This window comes from Moschus berezovskii, chromosome 12 (assembly GCF_049115385.1).
Source record: "Moschus berezovskii isolate FMDL1 chromosome 12, NW_MosBer_1.0, whole genome shotgun sequence".
Classification (NCBI taxonomy): domain Eukaryota; kingdom Metazoa; phylum Chordata; class Mammalia; order Artiodactyla; family Moschidae; genus Moschus; species Moschus berezovskii.
In genome coordinates, this window is record NC_142471.1 from 63,943,730 (window position 1) to 63,969,488 (window position 25,759).

Here is a 25,759-nt window from a genome sequence, read left to right on the forward strand (position 1 = left end):
CCGCGGGTGCGTGCGCGGCCCCGGGCGACGCGGCTGGGCGTGCGCGGGGCCGCGGCGGAGGCAGGGCCGGGCGGGCGGCAGAAGATGGCGAGGGTGTGTAGGCGGCAGCAATGCTCCGTTGAGAGACGCGGCTTTCGGCAAGAACTGGACTCGTGGCGCCACAAGCTCATTCACTGTGTAGGTGAGACCCTCTCCCGGCAGCCTTCGGCCCTTGGGCCGCCCCGCTGCCGGCCGCCCCGGAGGAGGGAGGGAGGGAGGGAGCCGGGACAGAGCAATCGCTGCTCCGGCCCGCCCGCCCTCTTTGGCTCGGGCGTCCCCCTCCCCCACCCCCCGGAGTGCGGGCGCGCGCGACCTCCGGGCGGGCTCTCCAGGCTCCGGCCCGAGCGCGCGCCGGCCCCTCCCCTTCGCGCGCCCTTCCCGGGGCGGGCTCTCGGGCGGGAGCGCGTGCCCCTCCTGTCCTCTCCCTCCCTGCCCGGCGGCCGGGCCCCGCCGCCGGCTTATTGTGGAGACTCGCCCCGCGCCGCTGGTCCCGCAGAGCCGACCGCGGGGGCCGGGGGCGTGCTGGGCCGCGGCTCGGCCTCCTGCTCCGCCCCGGCCGGCGCCTTCCGCGCCCCACGCAGCCCCTCCCCCACGCGCGCGGCGGCGCGCGCCCCTCTCCCCGCGTGCACGGGCAGCGGGCGGGCGGCGGGCGCCCGGCGCTCGGGCGTGTGCGCGGCGTGAGGTGGAGATGGGGGCGGAGGGAACCGGAGCTGTCACAGGCCCCGGGTCCGCCTGACCGAGCCAAGTGGGGTGTCATGGCCGCGGGGGGCAGCGGCTGCACTTCCTCTGCGGGCGGCGGCGGCGGCAGCGGCCGGGGAGTTAATCCTCGACCCTCGGGTCGGTGTGTGTGTGTATTTCTGTTTGGTGTGTGCGCGGCGGGTGGAAGTGGGGTGGAACCGGGTGCGACCGGGAAGCCCGAGCAGTGGTCTTGTCCGCTCCTGGGAGATTTTCCGCAGCCGCCGCCTGGCCGAGCGCCTTGTCCGCCGTCCGCCTCCCGGACCTCGGGCCACCGCGGGTGGCTTTTCCCCGCGGGCAGAGGGAGCGTGGACGGGGTCGCCCCGGGAGGGGCTGGGCGGCGGAGCAGCGCCTCTCACACTGTGTGTTTTGTCTGTTTTTCTCTCCCAAGGTCCCGTTTCCCTCTGTGCGGCGGCCGGCGGGACCATAAGGGCTTAACTCATATATTTAACCCCCCTCCAAAAAGTAAGTGGCCCGTGTGGTGTCTCCGCTCCGCCCGCCGCCCCCCTAGTCCCGGTGCGTCCAGTGTCTATGACTCTCCTGTCCCCCAGCATTGTTATTTCCCCGTCTTTGCTTCGGTGCTGCTGATGTGTGGGGAAATGCTGTCTCGTCGTTCTCCGTCCCCCACGCCCAGTCCTCGGGGAGACCCAGAATTCGAACCCCCCACCCCTCCCCACCCCACCGTGGGGAATAATCTTGGTCTTCCCAACAGAATCTAGGAGATTCTATCCGTTCGCTTGGGCCCCTCATCCCCTCCTTCCCGACAGGGTTTCGTTGGAAGGAATTATGCAAATCCTGCTTTCTGGTGTCCATTCAGCGGCAATTTCATGCGGTGAGAAGTTCTCTTTGTTGTGCGAGGGGGAGAACAGACACTGATTTAATAGACATATCTGTTGGGGGGAAGGGTAGAGGGGGGTGTGGAGAAGCTCAGTTTGGAAGAATTACAGCACTTGGTTAGCTCAGCGTCTTTGTGTTTGAGCTTTCTGGCTTGACAGGAGGGTATGCCCTTTACAACGTCCCGCAAGGGATATTTTCTGTAATAGATTGAAAAACAAAACTGAAACTTTAAACAAGTGAAAAATAAGGTAACTTTTAGTTAGAGAATATAAACCTTTCCATTTTTACGGCGTTTCATTATGAAAATGTATGTGAATTCTGTTTAGGATTTAGACTGTAATCAAAATTAATATAGGCAACACTGCTCTAAGGTATTTGGTATCACTTTGGTTGTCCACAGGTTAAAAGTGACATTTTAAAACATATACTTGTGTGAGTAGTAAAGGTATAAATCCATTTTTTGGCGTAATTTGTGTTGTGGCTATATTTTAAATTTTCCCTACTACTAATCCAAGCTCTGTCCTTCAGGAATCAGCCTTTTGGTTATCAGTTATCATTTACTCTGCTCTGTCTCTGCTGGTTTTATTCTTTGAAATCTATGTTATATTTCCTAAAATGTAACATCAGCTTTAGCACTTTTAAAATTATGTATTATTTGTAACTGTCATATGAGAGACCTGATAAGGCATGTAGAGGTTTTGAGAAACATGAAATTAATGAGTTTTCAGAATTGTGAGTTAATACAGAATCCTGATATTATTTTGAAGAATTTTTAGTTGTTTTATTTCTTTCACTTTTTTAATGATTTTTTTTCAGAAAGACTTTTTAGTTTTTAAAAGATTATGAAATTGATAATTATAACCCTGTAGATTTCTTAAATTACTGTTGCTTTGGTTTAGATGGTTGTTTATCTTATTGTTTGCTTAGAGTTCTTCCCTCATGCTTCAGCCCCCCCCATTTTATTTTAGTCAGTCATTGCTTAGTGTTAGTGGTGAGTTACTGCTGCTTGACAAAGTGTTTTTAGTTTTTGTTTTTCTCCCTAATAAAATCCTTCTGTAAATACCTGAGTTGAATATCAAATTTTAGATTCATTTTTTGAGGGAGGATTTTAATCTGGTTATCAGTTTTCCTGAAAAGCATTTTTTAACTCTAAATCTCCACTTTCAAGGTAGTAAAGTTCAGGAGATTATAGAGTTCAGAGTGCAGATCAGTATTTTAATCTGAGGAGTAATGCATAGTTGATAGTCTCCCAATTAAAATCAGTTGGGTCTCATATTTTCTTTTATTGTATGTAATTTTGTTCTTTAAGAAGACAGTTCTAGTAAATTGTAGTGTTAACTTTCTACATACAAGAGAGGTGGCAATGATCCTTATTTATATACAATCCCAAAGGCAACTCTGTCACTGGCAAATGTAATAATTCCTCTTTTATTTTAATGGGATTGGTTCTGAACAGTTAATCCTCTATTTGATTCTCTTGACTGGTTATCTTAATACTTTAGGGTCATTGCTTTCTAAATGATATTTAATTTATAGCAGTCTTTGGATTACAAGTGAATTCTCACTCATTTCCAAAATTTAATACTCCCCGCTTTTTTTTTGGAAAGAGGTGAGGGTCACGACTATGGAGGTGGAAGTGGAGGTGTTGGTGTTTCCGTTATTAAGTTTTAGTTGAATTGGAGTTAGCAGGTTCAGACAGTGATGATGATCAAGATGGATATTTGGTAGCCAGTTGATTATTGAGTCCTCAGGGACTAGAATGAGCTTCCATTCTGGGAAGGTCGAGGTTCTCTCTGCTGTCTGCTGCATGATATGATGTAACTTATTGCTTGGCTGCTCCTCATCCTTGCTATATTCTCAAAAAACTCTTCCCAATCTAGGGAAAGTTGTGATGATTTCAGCTTAGCTCTAGCTTGCAGGAAAAAGGATAGCTGGATGAGTCTCTGACTTAACAGAGAGTTATTTTAAATTGCCTCCGATTGCCTCAAATATGCTTATAGCTGGAGCAGTTATAGGCAGCATCTGAATAATGCCATTTTTTTTAGCCTTATGGAGTTACACAGAATGGCATGGAATCTCTTCTAGAGTAAAAATTAGGTATTTAATGTCTGTGGGGACTTGCCACTTCTGAGTGCTTGCCTAAATGCTTAGCTACTTGTACTAGTGCTGTTTTTAGGAGCAAAAGGCAGTTAATTGAGTTCAAACTTTATTTAAATATTTATTAAGCATATGTCTTGTATATTAGACACTGTGAGGAAACAGAGATATTGGGGAAGTTGCCTTAACCTTGAAGAACTATTTATTCATTAGAAAAAATATAGTGTATCCAGTGCAAGGCAAAATGTGCCATAGGATAGATGCAAGCAAGTTCTGGGGTCATTTAGAAGTGAAAAAAATTGCCTGAGATGATGAAGGAAGGTGTCATGAAGAAGGTGGTGGATTTTTGCTTCATTTTTATGAAAATAGAAAAGGCATTCCTGTCATGTGAAACAAACAGAAATATAAAAGGACTGGAATGAGTTATCTGTTTAAACTTCAGTCTGTGTTTCATGTAGGGGGTGTATAGGTTATCGGTTTGCAGAGATAAATTGTTGGATTTTCTAGTACAGGTTAAAAAGTGGTCTCTTTGATAGGCTAGTTGGAGTGTGCAACACACCTCTCTCCTTAGCTCAGGGGAGGATTGTTTCCTTTATTTAAGGATTCCATTGTAAAACTCTACAATAATAATAGTTGTTTTTTAACTCAGCTTGGCAGAGACAATATTGTCATTCACAGCAGTGTCTTTTCTAAGTAAGTGCACTCATTTGGAAGCTGTACTTTGCACAAAAGTCATTTTTGGCTTTCCCTAAAATCAATGGCATATTCATTCTTAAAGTACACTTAGTATTGGCAAATTTTCATCCTGTAGAGGTTGTATTTGGTACTTGGAAACAATAAAAGAATATTTTCTGTAGCAAATAAAGGTATATATAAAATAATGAGATTGTTTTTTCCTCTGCTTTGCACACTGGCTCAGAACGCTCAGCAGAGAGACTTTGGTGTGCTTCTGAACTTCTCTTTTGATTCTTATTTCCTTTGTGTCCACCCTTGTGCTTAATGGAATCTGGGTATTGGGTAGATGTGAATAAACAAAGCTGTTACTTTTTGTCGTTTCAAGTTAAAGACTTGTTAGTCACTACCCGCCAAATTATCTTTACTTCATTTGCAAATACTTTAAAAAATCTTTTTCATGTTTCTTACACTTGCACATTGTTTCTGGGATAATCCCAGTGTGAACCATTTGCTAACTTTATTGACTGTCTCTTGTTTGCAGGAAGTATCCCAAGTCCAGTGGTCCATACCCTGAATTTAATTTTTTTTCTTTTTTTAAAATTGAGATATAACTTACGTACTGTAAAAATTCACTCTTAATGTATACAGGTCAGTGGTTTTTAGTTTTTTGAGAAGGTTGTGTACATATTACTATTTAATTGTCTTAATACTTTCATAGCCAAAAAAAGAAACTGAAACTCTATACTGGTTAGAAGTCATTTCGCATTTCTACTATGATCCAGTCCTTGGCAATCTATTTGCCTATTCTAGACAATTCATATAAATGTAATATAATAGTGTGTGGCCTTTTTGTGTCTGGCTTCTTGTTTTTAGAATGCATCCGTGTAGTAGCATATATCAGCACTTCATTGCTTTTTACAGTTAAATATTATTGCATTGTATGTACATACTGTATTTTGTATATCCATTAGTTGTGAGACAGTTGTTTCTACTCTTTACCTTTTGTGAATAAGCTGCTGTGAACGTTAGCAACATTTTTGTGGACATTTGTTTTCATTTCTTTTCAGTATGTACTTCAGAGTGAACTTGCTGGGTCATATACGTAACTGTTGTAACTTTGAGGAAGTGCCAAACTTTTCTTAAGCAACTGAAGTATTTTACATTCCCATCAGCAAAGTAGGATGATTTCAGTTTCTCCGTAATCTTGCCAACATTTGTTACTGTCTTTTTGGTTATTGTCATCCTAGTGGGTAGGTGTGCAGTGGTATCTATTTGTGGTTTTGATTTGTGTTTCCCCATTCTAAAGGAGATCAATCCTGGGTGTTCATTGGAAGGACTGATGCTAAAGCTGAAACTCCAATACTTTGGCCACCTCATGCGACGAGTTGACTCACTGGAAAAGACTCTGATGCTGGGAGGGATTGGGGGTGGGAGGAGACGGGGACGACAGAGAATGAGATGGCTGGATGGCATCACCGACTCGACGGACATAAGTTTGAGTGAACTCCGGGAGTTGGTGATGGACAGGGAGGCCTGGCGTGCTGTGGTTCATGGGGTCGCAAAGAGTCGGACACGACTGAGCAACTGAACTGAACTGAATGACAGTTGATGTTGAATGTCTTTTCATGTGCTTGTTAGCCATTTGTATATTTTCTTTGGAGAAATGTCTGCTCAGATCCTTGTTTAGTTGCTCAGTTGTGTCTAGCTCTTTGCTATCGCATGGACTGTAGCCCGCCAGGCTCCTCTGTCCGTGGAGTTTTCCAGGCAAGAGTACTGAAGTGGCTTGCCATTCCCCTCTCTTCGGGATCTTTTCAGCTCAGGGATCAAACCCAGGTCTCTTGGATTGCAGGCAGATTCTTTACCATTTTAGCCACCAGGGAAGCTTGCTACTATCTAATTTCATATAATCAAGTAAATAGAAAATAAGCGAAAATTTAGCAGACGTCAGCAACACTATGAAACTGTTTGACTCCATCCATCCCAACTTCAGAATATACCTTCTTCTCAGGAGCGCACTGAACATTTACTGAGACTATCATATTCTGGGCCCTAAAACAAGTCTCAATAAATTTAAAGGGCTGAAATCATACAACATGTTCTCTACTATAGAGTTAAGTTGGAAATCAACAACAGAAAGGTCTAATTTTTGAAAACAAAATAATATACTTCTAAATAACCCATGGTCAAAGAAATCGAAAGAGAATTTAGAAAACACTTTGAACTTAATCAGAATGATAAACAATGTTCATAGTGTTACCGTCTTATATCTGCCTCGCACATTTTATATATATTTTTAGAAAACTTCTAGTTTATATTATTGTCTTAATTTAGAAACTTAAAGTGCTAAAGATGGGCATTAAAAAACTTGGTCAGTTGGGAAACACTGAGTAATAACTTTCAAGTAATAAGGGGGATTTCTCTTGGCGTAAATGCTTCCCTCTTATCCACAGAAATAATTTTATGATATTTTAATTTTTGAAATAGTTACCTAACTTCTCAGGTAAAAGTAAAACACTGAACTTTTTCATAGGCAAAATTTTTAACTTAATTTGCTTCAATTGCTGTATGAAATTATATAGTAGTTTTCTATCCCTGTTAATGGTGGTAAACATCATGACTGACTTTTTGGGTTAGAAGATGTGAACGCCAATATTATTTCCCATGAGAATTATTATTGGAAAGACTGCTGTATGATGAGCATTTTCAGTCTCAATATTAGGATAGTCTGTTGACTATGGTTTGGTTTTGTGATTGGTTTATTTTATCATTATTAATAAGTGATTATTATATACTTTTATTAGTTGACTTTTTACAGATTTCCAAAGGGTACAGTCATGTTTTCCCTCTCCTAAACTCCCAATATAAAGGGGAAGAACAACTAATTTTAAAGGGTCCACAGGTTGTGTCTTGCTTGGTAAAAGAAAATCCCACATCTGAAAATGTGAATTCACTGTAAAAAATGTTATTTCATGTTACAACATAATTCATGTAGGCTTAGAAGAGGAAAGACAACAAAGGATATCCAGGTGATCCCCAGTCTTAAGCTCGGTGAGCCTTCCACATGGACCAGCTTAGTTCACAGGGCAATTTGAAGTTTGTAACGAAAACATATTAACAGGGTGTGGGTACTTGGCCTTTACTTCTGTTCATATCCTTCCCACAGACCTCACATGGGGACAGAGTGGTGAACGGGGTAAGGACAATTGAGGTCAAGATTCAGAATTCTTAGATTTTAGTCAAATGCTGCTTCAGTTCTAACTTTTTGACTGTGTGGCTTAGACTTGGTACTTGGCAGTAAGTGTTTCAGAATGTGTGATAGAAGGGGAAGTTGCTGAGTAGTAGATAATTGCTGAGACGAAGAAGGAGCAATTTGACAGGTTTTTAAATGTACACTATTTTGGTAATTCAAGCATCACCTATCTTAGACTATATGACAAAGGTAAATGAGAGAAATTCCCATCAAAATAAAATGAAAAGCTCCTTGCCTTTACTAAGAATAAAAAGCAAGAGGAACTTAAATGTTTGTGAATATGTGCCCATATTGAAATGCGACTTTTTAATTGCATGATTAATGATACAAATACTTATTAATCTTGTCATATGTGTTAAGTGAATTTTCATTCAGCTAGTAAGGAAGCTGACAGTTTATCTTTTATAAATGGGCATTGATTTAACTTATTTGATCACTATAAAATGATACTTTGATTAGGGTGGGCTAAGAAGTCCATAGATCATTGGAAATAGTCAAAAAACCTTTAAGCTGGTGATTTTTTCCATGAGTGTTTAACGTAATTAATATATCTTTAAAAATGGTGTAGTTAATACATGCCCTGTGTTCAGTGATCAGTGTGTTAAAATTTTCCTTATTGTTTACCTATTGGAAACCTTACATTTATCTTTAGCGATATTTTTATAACACCTAATATGTTAGATATCCTATCTAGATTGTGTTTTTATTCTGAACAGAGAATACATCAGGGTGAAAACAATGAGATAATATGAATTAGTTTTGTAACAGTTTTTTTAGAGTTACTAAAATTTTGCTGTATACCTTTTCTAAAAGAAAAGCAGGTATGATTAAAGTGGTAGGGCTGTGTTCAATGTCAGTCTTGTACAATCAATATTTATGCGTATATGCATATTTTTTTATGGATAGCTTTTTATTGTGCAGTACTTTCTGAAATAGATTTTGGCATGTTAAAATAGAGATATAGAGAGAGTCAGAGCCTTATAGCCTCTTGATAGTCGTTTTAAGACCCATGGCTTATGGCTACCAATGTACATACATTCTTATCTAAAAGATAACAGTTCCCTTTGACCCCTTTCTCCTTAGACAAAGAATTTCTGTTTAATTTTTATATAACATATACAAATCAAAGATTGTTATACTTTATTGGTGATAGACAAGGGTGAATTCATAAATAAAGATAAGAGCAACTAGAATTTTCCACATTAAATGAGAATAAGTAGGAATTATCAGAAGCTGTAAACCTGTGTGGGATTTAATTTTTCTAAACTGCTTAGCCCACATAAATGACAGTCCAACTTGAACAAGATTGTTAAACTACTAAGAAGATTGCATTATCCTTAGATTTTGATTTTTTAAAAGCAAGAGAATGTAAATTAATGGAGAATTCTGATATAATAGCACTTGTAAAAAGTAAGCTGATATTGTGGCAAAGACAAGGAACCAGAGATGTTCATGACCCAATTTTTGCTATTTTTCTTTTCCTTTTCCTAAGGACTTAAATTTTATTTATGTTTTACACCAGGTTATATGAAGACTATTTAAACTTTTTAATAATACACATGATGTTAAAAAATAACTTTTGGCATGAATTTAAATGCATTTCAAATATTACCCATATCTAGCTAACCCTTTAAAGATTGTGTCTTGATAGATGGAAGAGATAATTAAATGTGCTCTGCATTCAGAAGTTTAATTCCTCTCAGTTCTCCAACTGTTAACCACATTCACAGGCCCATTTTGAAAATACTTGGATATAATAATAACAGGCCCATTTTGGAAACATATATTAAAGCAATACTAAAACATGGCTTTGAGTCAGAGTCAGGCAGACTTGGATACAAATTTTTCTTCACACTTTACCAGCTATGAGATGTAGAGAGAAATTTCAGTTTATTCCTGTAGTAAACACTGTGTAGGAAGGTTGCGACTATTGAGAAGGAGGCAAAGAGCTTTGTCTTTGCTTAATAAATAATAGATGACCTTAAAATTTTCTGATCCATAAAATTTGCTCTTAGGATATATTCTGAAAATAATACAGTTTAATTTCTTTTAAATATTTTTTTGTAATAGAGAGCAGTGATCTCTCTGGATTTTAAGTTGCACTGTGTTTGGTCTCTCCAAAACGTTTGCATATTTACAATTTCTCTGTAATGGTAGTAACGTCTGTCATTAACATTATTACATCTATTGGTGTATCCTCCAGGGTAGAATAGCAAAAACATTCTCAATTTTTGGTTTTTGCCAACTAAGAGAGCTTCTACGTGTTTTTTTCCTAAGTTAAAAAAACATAAAATATTGTATTAGGTTAAGCGGTAGTTGCATCTTGGTCAGTGGAATGGAGTGGGTAAAACTTCATGGCAGGAGTACTGGGTTCTTGCGTAAGTATGACTACAACGGTATGATTTTTAAGCAAATGCATCACTTAGTCTCTCTGTATCTTGGTTTCCTTATTTGTAAAATGAGAAGGTCTTGGAGAGCCTAGTTATAGTATTTTAAGAAAAATTACTGTGTTGATTTTTACTGTTGAATAGTTTTGAGACAGTTGACATGAAATCCATTAGGAAATAGAATATTCATATTGTGTATAGCAGGGTAAGAGAGCTAAGCTAAATTATGTACTCAAAGCTGTTTGTCTTATAAAATGGTAAATAATGTACTCAAAGATGTTTGTCTTTGTACTGTTTATCTTTAAGGGCAAAGCAAGATGTGTAAGGAATGGGCAATAGCTCCTCAAACTCATGCAAAATAATATTGCTAACTTTTCTCACTAAAAATATTAGCTAAACACAAGGTAGAGAAACTTGGCTTCATTTTGCTCATAATAGCTATAATCTGCATTTCATATAAAATAATGTAAATGAATTTTCTTTTGTTTATTCTGTTTTTTTTTTAAGACTTTGCCTGTTTCTCTCACCCACCACCCTACCCCTTACTCCACCCCCACTCTTCACAGTCACCAATCTTTTCTCTCTGTGAGCTTGGTTAATTGTCTGCTTGTTTGTTTAATTATTTCAAATCTAACAGAGCTTATAGGGTATTTTTCTTTCTCTGACTTATTTCATGTAGCATGATGCCATGAGTCCATCCATGTTTTCACAAATGGCAAGATTTCATTCTTTTTATTATTATTATAATAATTGATTTTTGGTTGCACCAAGTCTTCGTTGCACATGGGCTTTCTCGAGCTGTGGAGAGCAGAGTCTACTCTCTAGTGAGGGGCATGGGCTTCTCATTGCGGTGGCTTCCCTTACTGTGGAGCGCAAACTCTAGGGCATGCAGGCTTCAGTAGTTGTGGCTCGAAGCTTCAATAGTTGCAGCTCATGGGCTCGAGAGCACAGGTTCAGTAGTTGTGGCACATGGGTATGGTTGCTCCACAGCGTGTGGAACTTTCCTGAATCAGGGCTCAAACCTGTGTCCCCTGCATTGGCTGGTGAATTCTTATGTACTGTACCACCAGGGAAGTCCAAGATTTCATTCTTTTTTATAACTAAACAATATTTCTGTGTGTGTGTATGTATACACACGCTCACACAGGTGTTTTTTTTTAATTCATTCATATATCAGTGGACACTTAGTCTCTTTCCATATCTTGAGAATTGTAAATAATGTTGCAGTGAACCGGGGTGCATATAGTTTTTTTGCCTTTTTGTGTGGCTGTGGGATCTTAGTTCCCTGACCAGGGATCAAACCTGGGTCCTCAGCAGTGAAAGCACAGAGTCTTACTCGTTGGAATGCCAGGGAATTTCTGACATACATCTTTTTGAATTAGCATTTTTATTTTCTTTGGAAAATACCCAGAAGTGGAATTTCTGGATCATATGGTAATTCTCTTTTTAAATTTTTTGAGGAACCTTCATACTGTTTTTCACAGTGGCTGCACCAGTTTACTTGCTTAGCAGTAGTACAGAAGGGTTCCTTTTTTTTTTTTTTTTTACATCTTTACTGATGTCTGTTATTTCTTGTCTTTTTGCTAATAGCCCTTCTAACAGATGTGGGGTGCTATCTTACTGTGATTTAGATTTGCATTTCCCTGATGCTTAATGGAATAGAACATCTTTTGATGTCCAGCTGGCCATCTGTAATGTCTCGTTTGGAAAGATGTCTATTTATATCTTCTGCCCATTGTTTAATCAAATTGTGGAGATTTGTTGTTGGGTTTTTTGCTTTTGAGTTGTATGAGTTCCTTATAAATTTTGCATATTAGCTCTTATCAGATACACCATTTGCAAATATTTTCTCCCATCTGTTAATATATGTTTCCACTTTTATGCCAATACCGTACTGTTTTAATTGCTCTAGCTTTGTACTGTAACTAGAAATCAGGAAATGTGATGCCTCCAGCTTTGTTGTTGCTCAAGATTGCTTTGGCTCTTCAGGGTCTTTTTTGATTCAAATTTAGGATTGTTTGTTTTATGCCTATGAAAAATACTATTGGAACCTTTAAAAGGGATTGCATTGAATCTGTCTATTGCTAATTTCTCTTCCATAGAGTTTATTAGTAGTGTATAGAAACAGCAAATTTTTGTGTATTGATTTTGTATCCTACAACTTTACTGAATTTGTTTATTCTAACAGTCTTTTGATAGGAGTCTTTAGGGTTTTCAGTATCATGTCATCTGCAAATGGTGACAGTTTTACTTCCTCCTTTGCCATTTGGATGCCTTTTATTGCTTTTTCTTGCCTAATTTCTCTAACTAGGACTTCCTGTGTTGAATAAAAGAGAAGAGAGTGGGCATCCTTGTCTTGTTTCTGATCTTAGAAGCTTTCACTTTTCCCGTGTTATGATGTTACCTTTGGGTTTGTCGTATATGGTCTCTTTTATGTTGAAGTTTTTGGTTTTTATCATAAATGGATGTTGGATTTTGTCAGATGATTTTTTCTGCATTTGTTGAGATGATCAGTTCAGTCAGTTCAGTTGCTAAGTCGTGTCCAACTCTCTGCGACCCCATGAATCACAGCATGCCAGGCCTCCCTGTCCATCACCAACTCCCGGGGTTCACTCAAACTCATGTCCATAGAGTTGGTGATGCCATCCAGCCATCTCATTCTCTGTAGTCCCCTTCACCTCCTGCCCCCAACCTTTCCCAGCATCAGAGTCTTTTCCAGTGAGTCAGCTCATCGCATGAGGTGGCTAAAGTATTGCAGTTTCAACTTTAGCATCAGTCCTCCCAATGAACACCCAGGATTGATCTCCTTTAGAATGGACTGGTTGGATCTCCTTGCAGTCCAAGGGACTCTCAAGAGTCTTCTCCAACACCACAGTTCAAAAGCATCAATTGTATCACATTAACTAACTGGTAAATGAAGAACCATCTTTGTATCCCTGGAATAAACCCCACTTGATCATGGTGTGTATTTTTATATATCGTTGTACTTTAATGTATTGTTGAATTCATGCTGACATTTCATTGAGGATTTTTGCGTCTTTGTTCATCAGAAATATTGGCCTATAATTTCTTTCCTTGTGGAGTTCTTGTTTGCTTTTGGTATCAGAATATACTAGTTTTACAAGATGAGTTTGGCAGAGTTCCCTCCTCTTCTGTTTTTGACATTTCAGAAGGATTTTTACGTGTTGTTTGAATGTTTGGTAGAATTCACTTGTGAAGGTGTCTGGTCCTAAACTTTTGTTTGCTGAAGGTTTTTTTTTTTTTTTTACTGATTCAGTTTCCTTGTAGTATCCAGTCTGCAGATTTTATTTTTCATCATGGTTTCAGTGTTGGTAGGTTACACTTTTCTTGGAATTTATTTGTCTTTTATAGGTTGTCCAATTTGTTGGTATATAATTGTTCATAGTAGTCTCTTAGAATCCTTTGTGGTTCTGTAGTATTAGTTGTAATATCTCCTCTTTGATTTCTGATTTTATTTATTTGAGTCCTCTCTTTTGGTGTGTCTAGCTAGAGGTTTGTCATGAAAGATTACCTTTTGATCCACCTGTTGGTTTCATTGATCTTTTTTGTTGTCTTTTTAGTCTGTATTTAACTTATTTCTGCTGTAATCTCTTTATTTCCTTTCTTCTGCTTTGTTTTGAGCTTTGTTCTTTTCCTAGTTCCTTGCATGTCAAGTTGGATGTTGTGAGAGTTTTGTTTTTTGGTGTTGGCATTTATTGCTGTGAACCTCCCTCTTGAAACTGCTTTTGTAGCCAATTATTGTAATCTTAGTGTTTTTTTTTTTTTTCCAGCCTTCTTGATAGCTTTGTAATTCCACTACTATTTCTAATGTGTATTTACTTTTTCAGGGAGGCTTATTGTTTCATGTGTGTTCTTATTACTAATTAGCAGCCTTTCTTTTCAGCTTAAAGAAGTCCCTTTAACATTTCTTGTAAGGACAGTTTAGTGGTGATGAAGAATTTAACTTTTGCTTGTCTGGAACATTCTTTGTCTCTCCTTGACTCTGAATAATAACTTTTCTGGGTAGAGTATTATTAATTAGAAGTTTCTTTCTTTTAGCACTTCGAATATATTGTTCCACTCCCTTCTGACTTGCAAAGATTTGCTGAAACATCTGCTGATAGGCTTATCGAGGTTTCCTTATATGTAACAAGTTGTTTTTATCTTGCTGCTTTTAATAGTCTCTCACTTGGCATTTTAGTTATAATGTGTCTTGGTGTGGGTCTTTTTGGACTCCTTGCTTGGAAGTCTCTGGCCTTTCTACATCTGGATGTTTGTTTCCTTCCCTGTTGAGGATGTTTTCAGCCTTTATTTTTTTCAAATAAGGCTTTTACCCATCTCTATTCTTTTTCTGGGATCTGTATGATGTGAATATTGGTCCATTTGATGCTGTCCCATAAAATCTTTAAGCTATTTTCACTTTTTTTAATTCTTTTTGCTGCTCTGATTGGGTGAATTCCACTATCTTATCTTCGAGTTAACTGATCTTTTATTCTGCTTCATTTAGTGTGCTTTTGAACTCTTCTAAAATGGCAACCCACTCCAGTGTTCTTGCCTGGAGAATCCCAGGGACGGGGGAGCCTGCTGGGCTTCCAACTGTGGGGTCGCACAGAGTCGGACACGACTGAAGCGACTTAGCAGCAGCAGCAGCAGCAGTATATTTTTCACTTCCGTTATTATGTTTTTCAGCTCTATGACTTCTATTTGCTATGCTTATATTTTTCATCTCTTTGTTGAAGTTCTCCCTGTATACATATATTCTTCTTCCCAGTTCAGTGAATATGACCATTAATTTTAGCTTTTCTCCAGGTAGATTACTTATCTCTGATTCATTAAAGTTGTTTTTTTTAAATACATATTTTAGCTTCTTTTTTCATACAATCAACTCTGGATTGTCTAGGTAGCTTGACTGAATTTGCTTCATGTCTGGGGATGAGCTGACTGATGTAGGTTGACATAAATTAGGATGACAACAGTAACTAGACTGTTTACCTTTCTTGTTAGTCTTTAGCAGGCCACTTTGGGTCTGTTGTGGCATGGCAGAAGTACACAAAGCAGGCAGAAATAATGAAGCCATTTTTAAAGCCCCTGGTTGTGTACTTTCTGCTAGTATATTCATGGACTAAAACAGATCACGTGATTGAGCCTAGGGAGATGGGAGGAGAGAATTATAAACTTACATAGCATAGGGCCTAGATATGTGAAGGGATGAATAATTGGATCCATTGGCAATCTACCTTAGGAAACGTCAGTTTCACTTTTTCATGTAAGTGTTCATGACAGTAGATATTCATCAAGCACACATTATGTACTTAACATTCATTTAATCTGTACAGTCAACCTGCAGATAGTGTGATAGTAGCTTTTTTATTTTAACCATGGAAAACAGATTTAGAATGATTAGATAATAAATGTGATGGAACTGGTAATTTGAATCTGGGAGTGTGAGACTTCAGAGCCTATAGGGTTTTAGATAACATGTGAATTAGATTTTTAGTTTTCCCCCTAAGTTTTTTCTCCCTTATTTTGGTGAATAAGGATGTATTTGTTTTATCAAGTATTCTGTACTGCATATCATGTTTTTGTCCTCTCAGAATCTTTTCCTTTCTTTTTTGGCAGCAGTACCTTGGCTTACCTTAGGGAGCCACTTCTAACAAATATTTTTGAGTTCAGTGAGGTTTGGATGAATCTGACTCACTCACTTCTGTGACTTATGCCTGGCTAGGTCACATTGAGTGGGGATTAGCCTTGAGACTGGCTGGTGGCATTCTTGGGAAAGATCTCTTTTTCTCTGGGGTAGCTAAGCTACTAGCCTATGAGCAGGAAGCAGCTACCATGAGGGGATATCCTGCATGCAAGTGAAGTGGTGTGTTTCTGTGCAAGACAGGCACAGCAATGGATGGGGAGAGAAAAATATCTTTGCATTTGGATTCAGCTGTTCATGAAAGGAGTCCTAAAAACCCTACTTGAGATTCAATAACTATCCTTTTTTGCTCAGACCTATTTAGTTTGGGTTTTTATCACTTACAGCCAGAAGTCCTTACTAAAGTAACTTTTTTTTTTAAGTTCTAGAAACACTATATTTTTCTAAGGGGAACAGCACATTAGTAGCTTGCTATGAGTAAGCAAATTAAAAGCTAGATTCTCTGGCCCTATGGAAATGGGGAGGGATGATTTGACTGAGAAGATACTGTATAGAAAGAAACATAAAATCTAGCATGGGGAGGATTTAGTAAGTTGAGAAAATAGACTCACTACTATAAGGCATTCACTCCTTTCGTTCTTTCTTAGTGAATTCTTCAGTAACCTTGAGTACCAAGTACAGTATTAATATAGAGTACCCATCTGGGTGTTAAAGAGTTCATTTTATTTTGCATTGTTGGCTATTTCTATTTTGCATTTTTCACTAAGAAACAGCATTATAATTATTGGTTCATGATACCAGGTCAGCCCACAAACATGAGTGAAGCAGACTGAAGGACTTAAGTAATATATTCTTGAAATAAAAAGAACAGACATCTGTTTCCAACACCATCTGTACATTATCTGAAAATTTTGAGATCTTGAATTCCAATATACCATAATCCCTGCATGTTTTTACATCTTGTTATCACATGTACTTTAATCTTCATAATAACTTCAATAGGTGGGTATTATTTTAATTTTACAAGTGGAAAAACAGCTGTGCAGATTGATGCTACTACAGATTTACGCTGTCCAGCCTCAGCTGGACTCTCAGCCCTGGGAACTTCTTTGTGTATTCTCGGTTGGTTTCTGTTGTTTAACCGCCATGGTTCTCCTTTAGCCCCTGTGGACTCTGGTTTCTCACTCAGCTAATGATCAAGTGGCCTACAGAGCAATGAAGTTTGAGGCTGTGAATGTGAGCATTTCCCCAACATTCTCTTCACTCCTAGGACTACTTGGGAAACTTGAGACAAATGCCTATCTAAAGCTTTGTTTCAAAATATTGACTTAGAATGAGATACCTATAAAATTTGAAAATGTGGAGTCCTGCCTCAGATTTGCTGAATCATAGTCTTCTTAGATGGGGCATAGGAATCTAGTTTTAACAGGTATCTCAAGTGAGTCTTCTTGTACTCACTGGAGTTGAAAAACCACAGGCATTTAGAATAAAGTTACTATAAGGAGCTTGTAAGACCCTTATTAATTATCCCAATCTACTTAACCTTTCTCTGTATATGCTGCCCAGTCCCTGCTCTCTGATTTCTCAAGTCCTCTGACCACAAAATACAGGTCACTCATTTTTTAGTGTGCAAACATTGTACTACTTTATTTACCTTCTTATCTTTCTTTCTCTAATTCTGCTGCTTCTGGCTTGCAAAACTCTTGAAGTCAGCAACCATGTCACATTTTTCTTTGTATTTTAAGTACTTGGCAAGTGACTGGCACATAGTGGATGCCCAGTAAATATTTGTGGAAAGGTAGAAAACTGTACTTTGAATTAATACAATGAAATTGAGTAGGAAATAGTGTTCTATTTAAGTGACTCGAATTATTCAAGGAAAAACAAAATTAGTATGAGAAAGAAGGAGTGCAGACATTTTGAACACAATTTATGGTACCTTCAATAGCTTTAACAGTGATTTTTAAGGGTAGTTGGGTGGGTCAAGAACCACTTTATTACTAGCTACTAGAGACTAATTTTCTGTGCATGTGAATTTTGTGGCAACACAAGTACAACCCAACAGGTGAAACATTTCTATATTTTGTCTTGTTTCACTTCAAAATGTAATCTTTTCCTTTGTATTCAGAATGTATGTATTACTTTGAGTGTTCTGAAGTATCAGCAAAAGAAATAGGAAAGGGCTGGGCATTTTCCAGAGACAAATGGGTAAAAGTTGGAGGTGTGCCTCAGGTAGAATAAGAAGAGTATTTAGAGTATAAAATACTTGTTTTTTTCAAAAAAGCCCAGAAACTTTTTTTTTTTTCAATAATGTGTGTGTGTGTGTGACACATTTTGCTCGAGATAGAAACAAATGAATCATGAACAATGATAGCCATATTAAAAGGCAGGATTATTAAGAATGTTCTCGAAGTGGTGATGTGCAAGAAAGTGATATTTCAGTATGACTTTGTTCCACTCTGGTCAGCATATAGTGATGGTGGACATGTGGCGTGTCTTTGGATAGAAAAGATTTTGTGAATGCTTTATTTTTAAATATCGATACTTAGGTTTTTATAACTCTGAGAGTTCCTTGCTGCTGCTAAGTCACTTCAGTCGTGTTCGACTCTGTGCGACCCCACTGACGGCAGCCCACCAGGCTCCCCCATCCCTGGGATTCTCCAGGCAAGAACACTGGAGTGGGTTGCCATTTCCTTCTCCAATGTGTGAAAGTGAAAAGTGAAAGTGAAGTCGCTCAGTTGTGTCCGACCCTTAGCGACCCCACAGACTACAGCCAACCAGGCTCCTCCATCCATGGGATTTTCTAGGCAATAGTACTGGAGTGGCTTGCCATTGCCTTTTCCGGAGAGTTCCTTAATATTGTTTATATTTTGCTGTGAGGAGTTCACAGAGTCATACTTTAAGAAGCATGAATGAATTTGTTTATAACATTTAGATTTTAAAACCCTCATGGCAGATGGCGTGATGGACAGAGAATGGACATAAATATAAGCTTTTCTTTGTCTACTGGATCTTCCAGTCTGTTTGACAGGTTTGAGAAAATAACTGGAAAAAGTGAGGCCTTGTTTTCAATTGTATGGCAGTGTTTTGCCAGTAACTATCAGAGCTCGTTTCTATTGCAAGTTCAGAAACCCAGTTCAAATTAATCAAAGTCAAAAAGGTCATTTTTTTTTTTAAAGTCATTTTGTAGGTTTATAAACAGGGTGTTAACAGAGTAAAGCTAAAGCTAGGTTCTGCTATGACTGGATCCAGAAGTCTTATGTCATCAGAAATATTTCCTTATCTCCATCTCTAAGCATTCATTTCTTCTTTGGCTTCCTTTTTGGGCAGCTATGATGTTAAAGATAATCAATGGGCAAGTTTAGAGTTAAATAATTTTAAGAATCCACATTGTCTCTTTCTGTATGTTGCTGCTGCTGCTGCTAAATCACTTCAGTCGTGTCCGACTCTGTGCGATCCCAGAGACGGCAGCCCACTGGGCTCCCCCGTCCCTGGGATTCTCCAGGCAAGAACACTGGAGTGGGTTGCCATTTCCTTCTCCCTCTTTCTGTATAGCACTAGCCAAATTGGGAGGATGGAAGGATTCATGGCCAGCCTTGTGTTATGTGGCCTATCCCTGAACCAGTCACTGAGGCCCGTGCCGTGGAGTGTGATTCTCTGACCCAACCAGTGACAGATCCCTAACTTTGGAGAGAGGCTTGAAGCGGAAGGCAGTGGCAGCCCACTGGCTTGAAGGGGAAGGCAGTGGCAGCCCACTCCAGTACTCTTGCCTGTAGAGTCCCATGGACTGTGGAGCCTGGTAGGCTGCAGTCCATGGCGTCGCGAAGAGTCGGACATGACTGAGCAACTTCACTTTCACTTTTCACTTTGATGCATTGGAGAAGGAAATGGCAACCCACTCCGGTGTTCTTGCCTGGAGAATCCTGGGGATGGTGGAGCCTGGTGGGCTTCCGTCTGTGGGGTTGCACAGAGTCGGACACGACTGAAGCAACTTAGCAGCAGCAGCACGGCTTGAAGGAGGAGCAGATTGACTCTTCAAAAGAAACTTGGATGCTGTTGCCTAAGAAAGGGAAATAGATACTGGTTAAGCAAAATCTGTAAATATTCCACACATAATTCTAGGTGGTCTGCTTTTGAAGAAATTGACTTATTTGGACCATGTTATGAGTTGTATTGTGTCTGCCAGAAAGATATAAGTCCTAACTCCTAGTATCTGTGAATGTGCCTTGAATTGCATTTTTAATTTGTTAAAATGTTTGATGGAGGGATACAGTGGTGTACATAGAAGACTGTTCTCGTTCACTTGTAACTTAGCGTCTACTGGCAGAAATAGGGCTGTTAATCAATAAGAAACCTGTAACTAACTGCCCAGTGAGAGAAGAGCTCTGCAAGGAGACATTGTTCTCACTGTATGTGTAATTGTGTTCGTGGAGGTGGACAGATTGAAGAAATAGAAATTCAGAAGAATTTCCAAGAAACTTTTAAGAAGTGAAAAACAAATGAGTTAACTAATCGGGGAAAGGACGAGAAGAGTAGTAGGTTGAGAGAATTCTTTCAGACAGGGAATCAGAGGGTATTTTCAGAAGACAAAAAGAAAATAGACCATGGTTTCCATGTTAGGTTCTGATTTATATAAACATATTTCCTTTTCACCACTTGGTGACAATTGAACGTGCTTTTGTGTGTATGTGTGCTTAGGCGCTCAGTCACATCCAACTCTTTGCAACCCCATGGACTATAGTCCACCAGACTCCTTTGTTCATGGGATTCTCTAGGCAAGAATACTGGAGTGGGGTAGCCATTCCCTTCCCCAGATCTTCCTGACTCAGGAGTTGAACCCCAGTCCCATGCATTAACTAGGCTCAGTTTTGGTTGTAGAATATTTGATTTTTTTTTTTTTTATAATTAGAAAAACTGGGGCCTTCCTTGGTGGTGCAGTGGTTAAGAATCCGCTTGCAATGCAGGGGACACAGGTTCCATGCCTTTTGGGGAACTAAGATTCCACATGCTGCAGGGTAACTAAGCCTGCGCGCCACTACTGAGTCCGTACACCACAGCTCGAGAGCCTGTGTGCTGCAGTGGTAAGATCCCATAGGATGCAGTGAAGACCCTGTGTGCTGAAACTGAGACCCACCCCCACCAAATAAATAATAAATAAAATTAGGGAAACTGATACATGTGAAAAGCGGGGGGAGCACTGGATGTGGAAGAAAATACGTTGTGTACTGAGGCACTGAATATTTCTGTAAATGGACAGTCACTTCCCTTAGAGAAGCTTGAAGGCATTACTTATTTGGCAAGTATTCTTGTCTCTACACTTCGTTCATAGCTCAGTTGATAAAGAATCTGCCTGCAATGCAGGAGACCAGGGTTCGATTCCTGGGTTGGGAAGATCCCCTGGAGAAGGAAATGGCAACCCACTCCAGTATTCGTGCCTGGAGAATCAAATGGATAGAGGAGCCTAGCGAGCTACAGTCCATGGGGTTGCAAAGAGTCGGACACGACTTAGTGACTAAACCAAACCTTGTCTTACCATCTTCTCTTTCCAAGTTCAAATAGAAGTGATTTTTTTTAAACCACCATTTTAAATTAAGATATAATTAAAATGCACAATTCTTAAGTTTTGACAGTTGTGTATACCCGCTGTGACCTCCATCCAAAACAAGATAAAGAACTTCCTGAAAAGTTTACTCCTGTCCTTTTCCGGCTGGTTGTTCACCACCATAACTGATTTCTATCACATTAATTAGTTTTGCCTGCATCCTAGATTTCATATAAAAGAATCATACACTATGTATTCTTTTGTGTCTGGCTTCTTTTGCTTAAGCAGATATTTGTCTGTGTTGTTATATTCATTCCTTTTTAAAGGGAATTTATTGATATATAACTCATGTAGCAAATAATTCACCTGTTTACCGTGTACAAGTTAGTGATTTTTAGTATAATCGATTTGTGTAACGATTATCACATTCAGATTTTAGAACATTTTTGTCGCCGCAAGGGGTATCATGGTATTCAGTTACAGAATAGAACCCATACCCATTTAGCAGTCACTCCTTGTCTTGTCCCCTTTTTAATCCTCTAGCCATAGACAGTTAACTTATTTACTGTGTCTCTGTAGATTTGCGTATTCCGGACATTATTAGTTCATTTTTTATTGCTAAGTGGTATTCCATTGTATAGACTTAGAAATTTTATCTGTTTCATTGCTGATGGACATTTGGGTTTTGTTTCCAGTTTGGGGTTACTATAAATAAAGCTACTCCATAAGCACTTTTGTATAAGTGTTTTTGTTTCTGTTGAATGAATCTCTTAAGGGGATTGCCATGATAGTTGGTTCATTGTTGAACTATGAAATGACTCCCTGCAGGCATAGGCAGGGAAGAATAACTGCTTTTAGGAGATATAACTTAAAAAAACAACAGTAGCAGCAACCAAATTCAGTAACTTTCAAAAGTCACAATACCTGCCATTTCATAGAGTTAAGATAGAATCATGGTTCTCTCAAGTCACTTCCTCCCCAAGAAGTTTTGTCGTTTTTGATAGTCTTTAATGGACCCAAGTAGTCTATGCCACACAGAATCCGATCTTCTCACCAGTAAGACACGTGAAATAAGAACTGCCCCTAAACTTGCCCTGTCATTTGCCCTCCAAAAGTGGTCTCACAGTCTGTAGCTAACTCACATTCTGTGTCTGATAGTCCAGATAGCTGGAATTCAGTGTGAACTCTGTTGTTCAGACACATGTGGCTTACGTCATAACTTCAGTGTCAGTACACTGAACTTGTCTGAACGAGTTTTGCTGAACCTGAAGAAATGTCAAAGAGGGTGGAACAATGTACCATCAGCATCAGCAGCCATAATTTAGGTTTTGTTACATCATGGAGTCTTTAGAAAACCAGCCTTTTGGTTGACTGGGAGATGTTCATGAGCTTTCATGAACCTCTCTTGCTTGTGGAAAAGACAGCATGGGGCATTTCATGATCCTGAAGGAATTTTGTTGGAAATTTACTGAGTGTGAGTCTTTACTAAAACAGAAAACTTTCCAGATAGTCTAGGAATATTTGTTGCTAAGCATATCTGTATCTCCCATGGGATTAGTCATTTGGTTAGGCATGTGGTCCCTTTTAGTAGAGATTAGTATGCTGACATCTCAAATTTTGCAAGAGGCTTGCAAATTTTCCTCACTTTATAAAACTTTTTATCACTTCTCTAGACTCCATCATTGAAGATTCTTTATGATTCTTGCCTATCTATATTGCATCCAATCTTTGACTCCACTGCCAATGTAATTTTTCTGAAACGTGCCATTATCCTGTCAGAAATCCTTCAGTGGTTCCCCATCTTCTTCAGGATAAACTCCAGACTTTTATAGCATGTCTTTCCAGGAGCATTTTAACCTACTGCTTACAATTTTACCTAGTTTATCTCCATATCCCAATAATCAACATGGTAATAGCTAACATTTATATAGTTACTTTATATGCCAGTCACTGGCCTCAGTTCAGTCGCTCAGTCATGTCCGACTCTTTGCGACCCCATGAATCACAGCACGCCAGGCTTCCCTGTCCATCACCAACTCCCGGAGTTCACTCAGACTCATGTCCATAGAGTCGGTGATGCCATCCAGCCATCTCATTCTCTGTCGTCCCCTTCTCCTCCCGCCCCCAATCCCTCCCAGCATCAGAGTCTTTTCCAGTGAGTCAACTCCTCGCATGAGGTGGCCAAAGTATTGGAGTTTCAGCTTTAGCATCAGTCCTTCCAGTGAACACCCAGGATTGATCTCCTTTAGAATGGACTGGTTGGATCTCTTTGCAGTACAAGGGACTCTCAAGAGTCTTCTCCAGCACCACAGTTCAAAAGCATCAATTCTTTGGCGATCAGCTCTCTTCACAGTCCAACTCTCACATCCATACATGACCACTGGAAAAACCATAGCCTTGACTAGACAGACCTTTGTTGACAAAGTAATGTCTCTGCTTTTTAATATACTATCTAGGTTGGTCATAACTTTCCTTCCAAGGAGTAAGCATCTTTTAATTTCATGGCTGCAATCAGCCTCCGCAGTGACTTTGGAGCCCAAAAAAATAAAGTCTGACACTGTTTCCACTGTTTCCCCATCTATTTCCCATGAAGTGATGGGACCAGATGCCATGATCTTCGTTTTCTGAATGTTGAGCTTCAAGCCAACCTTTGCACTCTCCTCTTTCACTTTCATCAAGAGGCTTTTGAGTTCCTCTTCACTTTCTGCCATAAGGGTGGTGTCATCTGCATATCTGAGGTTATTGATATTTCTCCCGGCAATCTTGATTCCAGCTTGTGCTTCTTCCAGCCCAGCGTTCCTCATGATGTACTCTGCATATAAGTTAAATAAGCAAGGTGACAATATACAGCCTTGACATACTCCTTTTCCTATTTGGAACCAGTCTGTTGTTCCATGTACAGTTCTGACTGTTGCTTCCTGACCGGCATACAGGTTTCTCAAGAGGCAGGTCAGGTGGTCTGGTCTTCCCATCTCTTTCAGAATTTTCCACAGTTTATTGTGATCCACACAGTCAAAGGCTTTGGCAAAGTCAGTGAAGCAGAAATAGATGTTTTTCTGGAACTCTTGCTTTCTCCATGATCACTGGCCTAGGCCATCATAATAAACTGTCTGTAATTCTACAGATAGATCCTGTACTCCCGTTTCATACCTTTTGCTCACTCTTACCCTGGAGTACTATTTTCCAGTCTCTTCATCTGTATAATAATGCCTACTTATTCTTTCAGATTCCATTCAGACTATCACTTCTTAGAAGCTCAATTCCAAAATTCATTTTCTGCATCCCACCTCCACTCCTCACCCCTTAAAATTGTTCTGAGATGTCTGGGCAATGCATGCATAATATCTAGAATTGAGCAGAACACAGTTTTTCCTCCCTGTGCTACATCTTCTTTTTAGTGAGTATGGTTCTTTAGGAGTGACTTGCCCTAGTTTAAGGGCAGAGAGAACAAGATTTATGACTATTCATAATCAACATCACCTTCTCAAACTCTGTGTTTGAAAACATTTGGGTCCAGAGGCAAAATTCTTAGTCTGATAATATAGTAAGATAGTCCTTGCCTTTGAAGATCCCAGATTCTAGTGGGAATAGACAGACTTACAAACGGCTGATTATATCTGACTAGATCAGAGATTTAAACATTAAAAGAAAAAAGCCATAAAAGAATTAGAAGAAGCCTAGGCAACTTTTTTCTGTCATTGGATTTTGAAAGGCTGAAGGATCTAAGCTGTGTACTATAAAACAGATGATTGCTTTATTTAAAAATGAAATATTTTACATGATAAAAAATTCCATAAAGTAAAGCAAATAGAAGAATAAGATTGTAGCTTTTATTAATACATAACCTCTAACCTCTGCCATATATTAAAATGAACTTGTAACATTCAGAAAGCAAAAAGGATTAACAGCCCACTAGAAAAATGGACGAGACTATGAATAGAGAAGAAAATGAAAATGATTTCACAGAGAAGTCGGAGACATCAGTAAACATGAAAATTGTTCAAGATTAATTCTAATTGAGGAATTGCAAATTAACTTATTTTTAAAATAATTTTATTTATTTATTTACTTTTGGCTGTGCGAGGTCTTTGTTGCTGCACGTTGTTTTCTCCAGTTGGAGCTGCTCTCTCGTTGGGGGCTTCTCTTGTTGTGGCACACGGGCTCTAGGATGCATGGGCTTCAGTAGTTGTGGCTCTGGGGCTCTTGAGTACAAGCTCCAACTTTTAATTCCTCTGTGACGTGTAGAATCTTTGTGGAACTGGGTTTGAACTGTGTCTCCTGCATTGAGGTGGATTCTTTACAACTGAGTCACCTGGGAAGCCCATGAATTGCAAATTAAAATCTTTTGACTATCATGTTGAGGTAGGTTGTGTCAAAAGTTCACAAAGTCATCTTAAAGGTGCTCATACTGGCCTAAGATGAAAAACTTGAATATAAGGAAAAAGTAAGGACTGCAATAGATTGCGGAGAAGGCAATGGCAAACCACTCCAGTACTCTTGCCTAGAAAATCCCATGGATGGAGGAGCCTGGTAGGCTGCAGTCCATGGGGTCG

General features: G+C 39.5%; 1 protein-coding gene across 11 annotated transcripts in view; it reads left to right on the forward strand.

Moving 5' to 3' along the window:
* The first annotated feature begins 45 nt into the window (after positions 1-45).
* LCOR (ligand dependent nuclear receptor corepressor) overlaps positions 46-25,759 on the forward strand; it is a 129,360-nt gene continuing 103,646 nt past the window's right edge. For 2 of the 11 annotated variants that reach the window (XM_088842222.1, XM_088842225.1), the window contains exons 1-2: positions 46-181; positions 1,166-1,239. Coding sequence is in view for 4 of the 11 variants with exons in the window: in XM_088842221.1 (XP_088698347.1) it covers positions 795-880; positions 1,166-1,239 (160 nt within the window). In the remaining 7 variants the exon portion in view is untranslated. Of the gene's footprint in view, positions 182-690; positions 881-1,165; positions 1,240-25,759 lie in introns of those variants that run through there. The other 9 variants (XM_055424978.2, XM_055424980.2, XM_055424979.2 and 6 more) reach the window with 7 other exon arrangements.